Source organism: Poecilia latipinna, unplaced genomic scaffold (assembly GCF_001443285.1).
Source record: "Poecilia latipinna isolate Pla-1442-1.1 unplaced genomic scaffold, P_latipinna-1.0 Scaffold1131, whole genome shotgun sequence".
In the NCBI taxonomy this organism is placed as follows: Eukaryota; Metazoa; Chordata; class Actinopteri; order Cyprinodontiformes; family Poeciliidae; genus Poecilia; species Poecilia latipinna.
Window position 1 is genome coordinate 105264 of NW_015113747.1, and position 6409 is coordinate 111672.

Sequence of the window (6409 nt, forward strand, 5' to 3'; positions counted from 1 at the left end):
AGTTGGCCCCTTTAAGGTAAAAACCCCGGGCCTACCGCGTTTTTTTTTTTTTTTTTTTTTTTTTTCTCCATCCACGCCCCCCCTGAGTGGTTGGAGGGGGGGGCCTCCATCCACGCAGAGGTTCCCACAGTTTGGGAACCTCTGGTCTAAGGGATGTTTTTCTTCTTAGACTTTTTTTTCATCCTTGACCTTCTAATCTAAGTAAATACAGCAAAACATTGAAGTATTGTGGTCTTGATTCTTGATGAGTCATTGCCATGCTTTGATATGGGAGAAGAACCTTATTTAATCAGATGTTGTTTTGAACAGCCTCCTTCCTTTGATTCGGAGTTTGATGGACCATAAACATAATTATTTTTCTTCTAAAGACCAAAGCTTTGAGAAGACATCTGCACAGACTCCTGTTGCATAAAACAAAACGACCTTCATTGTCTGCAAGCTGGATGATTAGCAAAGTTTATTATGTGAAAGTGTTTGCAACTTTAAATGCGTCGTAAAAATACAAAGAATCAGTGCTTCTGTTTCAAAATTGCAGAATCACATATTTTATTTTACAGTGTGTCTGTCTCCGTTACTAAACCTTTGAAGGGCAAGCGGTTTCCTGACCTCCAAACACTGTTTGGCAAGTTCATCCAGTTCACAGAGTGAAACACAAAGGTTGAAAGGTTTGACGGGAGCAAAAAAGTAAAGACTGAACACTGTTAAAATGCTCCAAGACTCCAACCTTGCAGCTTTTCATTGTAGTCTTTGTAATTGTGAACCTCCTGCTGAACTATTCAATCAAAAAGTCATTTGAATGGACATTTTTCAGAGCTCTGAAAAAACATTGCCAAATTGTTGTTGAAAAGATCTTGCGTCACTAGGCGGTGAAGATGCAGGGGTTCTTACTTGAAGTCGACACTGGCACATTTTCCAGCCATGCTTTCCTTCGTTAAACACCTATAATGAACCACTGGAGCTGCTTTGTATCCAGCAATGACTCAGGTCTGATGCTGTAACTTTGAAGAGACCTTGCATTTAGTGGTAAAGTATTTTCAGAGTTTTGAGCAAAAAATGCAAGCCTACTTTAATCTCAGAAGTTGGAAAGGATTTGCAAGGAGCCAGTTGGATCGTCTAAAGATCTAACTCACACCGTTTCGTGAGATTAGTTTAGACATCCAAGGGTCTCTGGGGCGAGAGCTGTCGAGTAACCCTCTGCATTTTTATATACAGTAAGTTGACTGATGTAGTTGGGTATCTGTGACATCATGCAATTAGGAGTCAAGAAGCCGGTATACATGCAAAATAGAAAGAAAATCAAATAGGTTTACCAAACATCTTGTGGGACTAAGCGTCTTTACTTGATTTATATAGAAATGTTAAGACTTAGAAAAACAAGAGCAGTTTTTCCTTTACCTGATGCAAAATATTTTTTTTATTTATGGCACAACTTTCGAGCCATGAAGGATCAGCTATGTTAAGCAGCATGATATATCTTTCCACCCGCAGCTACGTCACTATGCATTGATGGTTTATTGGATTCCTGCACAATAAAAAAATATGGATTCCCAACTGGGCACCAGTGAATTATGTTTTTATTCACTATTATAGTTGTTCATGCCAGAATGTAGAATGTGATAACTAATTTAAAACGTGTGATAATTTTTTAAAGCGTTAACAGCATATTTAAGGTTTTTGGTGGTTATTGGACTGTATTAATTCGAAGACATCTTTTGTTCAAAAGATCCTTGAAAACAAAAAGAAATGCCTTAAATGTTTGTTTGTATTCAAAGAATGTAAAAAACAGATTCACTTTGGCTTTAAAATGAGATGATTTAATACAGTTCAATACAAAAAAATATTTCAGCATTGAAAAAGTCAAATACTTACCTGCTTTGATATGTTTTGCCTTTCAGTTGCCTCATTGTATTGACTGCATCGTGTAAGGATGGAGTGCAGTTTAGTCTCAGCATTTTGGACTCTAAATTAAGCCTGACTCAGCATTAAGGGATCGAGAAAGACTCGTGGTGCAATAGCCTCGTAATAGACAAATGTGAGCGTATTTCTAAATTGGTAAGACTTTATTACATTTTAAACTTTGGTTCTCTCAAGTGCAATATGATATTCAATGGATAGGACCGTAGGGTAGTTACTGTACATTTGTGGGGATAAGGCATTTCCAAATAATAAGTTGCCCTCATATACCATAGCAGTTTTTGGATTGTGGAAAAATATAAAACAAATAAAAACCAAAAACATGTGAGATTTGACTGAAACAAGCACAGAAACATAAGTCTAAAAATTAAGAGTTTTTCTGATGACTTTTTTCAGAGAAGCTGAGAATGACTCAGAGTCCTCTTAGTCATTATGACTATGAGGAATCAGAATGACTCACTGGCTATAAACAGATGCTTCAGTATTATAAGACCACCTGTCAGATTTAATATGTATTAATTTTAAAATATTGCAAAAGTAAAGACAAATAATCCCGTCTTGGGAATAGAATACAGAAAAAAAATAACGTTAACTATTAGTCTGAAAATCAGAGAACTAGATTCAGACTAATTACACAGCAAGTGAATGAGAAAATCAGCAGCAGCAGAACTGGCAGTGTTAAAAGTCACTAAAACGGGGAAAGAGTTTTTTTTTTTTTTTTTTTTTGGCCTGTAATGTCAATCACTATGAGTGAAAAAAGCAGTTGTCAATCTACCAGTTACATCGCGTAGGTAACTGACAGATCGATTTCTACCATTTAATGTGAATGAAAGTTATCCACCAATTAGGATTTTCCAAGTGGGCCTGAGAAACACCGTAAGTAGGGGCCTTTCCAGTCTTCAGGGGCCAGTGTACTGGTCCAACACACCTGAATCAAGTGGTTCAATTACCTCCTCAGTACGCAGTCATCTGTTCAGAGTCCTGATATTGACTTGATTATTTCAGGTGTGTAGAAGCAATGCCTTCTTCAATGCCTGAAGCTGAAGACCTCTGTCTTAACGTTTGACAGATGTACTCTTAACTCCAAAATTATTCACACCCCTGACAGATTCAGCTTTAAAGATTCTTTGAATTTTACAAACATGATTTTTTATTTTTTTTCCTGACTGGAAGTAAATGAGTCCAGTCTCAGCTTGAAGGAGGGAGTCAAATATTTAGAATATGGCAAAGTGACCTAACCTGAAAACTTCTAGATTAATTATCAAATATCGTTGGAAACATGAAAAAACTGGACAGCAAATATAAGTAAAGTTTGATGATAAAGATTCATCCTCTCTTTATTAGGAAAGGTTTAAATATTTGTAAATATTCCTTTTTTTTAAATAAGTGTAGACAAAAAATCAGAATATGTTTAACTAGATACAGCTTTCACATTGTTCTTACCTTTTGAGAGATGCCCGTCTTGTTTCCTGTTAACACTTTATTTAATGAAAATGAAGTTTCAATCTAAATATTTTGTGTGTGTGAATAATTTGGGGTTCTTACAGTTTTACTCTTTTTTACTCCACTTTCAGTGCATTCCTGGAATACCAAAAGACAAATCTGAAAAATATATTTAAAATTTACAAAAAAAACACTTTTGCAACAAACAGAACTACCACCATCCTGTTTAATACTCTGAACTTGAACAGGAAAAGTGCTACAAGTTACATGGAGTTGTCTACTGAAGAAATCTCTACTTACATGCAGGAGGATTCAGTTTTTGGAGTTAAATTCCTTCACAGCTCACATATTTAGAGTGCTTAAACTTCAGACAAAACCAAAACACTATCAGAGGTAATAATTGTATTTGACATTCCTTATATCATTTCACAGCAAATGATTCATCTGTTTGCAACTGTTACCAGCTGAAGTTAGGTATAAGCCATCTATCTTTAGTTTATTCACTAGACTAAGAAACAGCACACAATGTGACAGAAACCTTTAACAGGTAGACTTTACTACAGTCTGGCCAACAGGCATATAACATACTAAAACGAAACACACAAACATCTTGGTAGATGTTCTGCTTCAAACCTGCAGGAATGACTAGGATGAAGTAGGAGTTGAGAACTGCAACATCCTTGGTGAGCCTTTATGAGCAAAAGATTCAGATTGATTCTTCATCTCGAAGAAGAAGAAGGAGCAGAGGAGGAGGAAAACCATAAATAAGAATGGAAAGCTATATTGAGTAGACTAAGCAGGCCTCCTTTGATGCTGCCAAGCTGCGTTCACAAAGACACGACTTGCCTGCACTGGAATCCACAAACACGAACCTTTTTCTCTCTCTCTCTCTCTCTCTCTCTCTTTTTTTTTCAGATTTTTAACCAAAGCAAATTTGTACGGTGTCTTGACAAAACAGAAACTCTGTACTTTCAAGTGTAAATGAGAAGCTTCACTGTGAGAAAGAAATCCTGAAACTCTAACTTGGCATTTGTTTAGCTGCTACCATAATCAACCCCTAACAAGAAGGATATTATCCTGACCCTGTTATCTCCATCGACTCTGATCGTCACTAAAGCCAAATAAACCTGATTTATCTTCTGATATCATGTTCTTTTTAAAGAGAGTGAATGTTGTTAGTCAACTTTAAGTTAAAACATGTCAATTTCCTGCTGTCGAGATGAATTTTATTTATGGATTTCTTTATTTCTGTATACTAGATGCGTCTTTACCAACAATTAACATCATTGTCAATCCTTGACATAATCAATTCTACAATATGTCTACATATTTGTACCCAAAACGTACATTTATAAGGGGAAAAGGTTCAATTCAGATCTTCAGGATTTCTCATGAACACTGTTTTAAAAATATGTTTTTAGAAGAGTTCAACTGATAACATTTTCTAGCGAGGTGATCATAACAATGTTTTATATTAAAAAAGAAAGGATCATAGATGTTTCATGAATTTTAAATGCATATTTAATGAAATAAAATAAGTGCAACATAACATAGGATGCTACATCAGCCATGCACAAGGATTATGTGAGCTGCATGAAATGTAATGCCCATACATTATAGTGCCTTCAGGCTAGCTGTAAAACACGACATCAACGTCCAAAGTACAGTATAAAACCCAGAGTGTGGAGAGATAACACATTCAAATTGAATAAAATGTTTTAACCTGGCAAAAGAAAAGCCTTGGAGTAAAGTGGCAAAAGCACCAAAAAACACCATAGATGGGAAAGTGGAGATATAAAAGGAATATGGGATTATCTGGGTGTCAAGTATGTGTTGGAGTTTTGGTAGGAGAAGAATTGCTGATTGAATGGGATAACACAAAGGCTCACAGGCTCTTGATTTAGCATATTTTTGGCTAACTTCCTGTTAAGTTTTTGTCTTGTATAAAAATGCTCTATGGTCCTCATTGGGTGTTAAAAGAAGGCAGTTTAATTATTTATGTATTTATATGTCTTGTGTAAAATCTGAGGTGCAACATTTAAGGCATGTGATTTTCTGATTCAGTGTGTAGTGGTCTATACATTTCACACAGTGGAGATCAGTTTCAATCCAAAACAGATCACATTGTGTTAATCTGTCAGGATGTAATGCACTGTTTGAGCATATTTATATTCTTAAATAAAGTCATGTTTGTATGTTTGTAATTTGACACGTTCTCTTTTTTCACACATTTTTTTAACTGTTATCGTCTTTCTCTTTTTTTTTTTTTTTTCCCTAGGTGGAGAAGTCCCATATACCACCCTTGCAACCAGGATGATGATGGGATTTTGGTGGATGTTTGCTCTCATTGTTATCTCTTCCTACACAGCCAATCTAGCTGCTTTCCTCACCATCTCACGAATAGAGAACTCTATACAGTAAGTACCAACAAATTATGACCTCGTAAGAGAAGTTCCTAAAAAAAAAAAAAGAAACAAAAACAAACTCAAACTTCTTTATGTTAGCAGCACTTATCAGTTTTTGCTAAATACATTTGGGGCAGATTTATAAAATATGCACTGGTCTGGTGTCAGAGCGTCAGGAGCGACTGCATACATCCATACCCAGGACTACAACCATTACATTCCTTGGGTTAAGGTGTCCCCTAAACCAGAGACAATTTTGGAAGCATCTTACTGATTCTGAGAAAACCCATGAGTCTCATTTATAAAGGATTGCATAGGTTTCGTTGTGTTTTAAAAAATAAGTTCAGCTGTCTACTTAGAAATTTTAGAACCCTTTTTGCTCCTCTCGGCATGAACACACACATGTGCAAATACACAATCTTGTCTCAATCATTTATCACATTGTGAGGTGGTGTCCTCTCCTTTGCAGAAGATGAAAGTGTACATACAATGAGGAGAGATAGTAGTAAGATAAGAAGCATGGAATTAGTTGTAATTTAATAATAATAATAATAATAATAATAATCTTTGTCATAGAAACCATGCAATAAAATGATATGGATTATAACGAAATTGGGTGATAAATTGTACAAGAGGGTATTTAATGC

General features: G+C 35.6%; 1 protein-coding gene across 1 annotated transcript in view; it reads left to right on the plus strand.

Moving 5' to 3' along the window:
- The window catches only part of grid2 (glutamate receptor, ionotropic, delta 2), a 179552-nt gene that overhangs the window by 81743 nt on the left and 91400 nt on the right, over window positions 1-6409 (plus strand). Inside the window, exon 9 of the mRNA XM_015052766.1 lies at window positions 5636-5774. Within this exon, the coding sequence (XP_014908252.1) occupies window positions 5636-5774 (139 nt within the window). The remainder of the gene's footprint in view (window positions 1-5635; window positions 5775-6409) is intronic.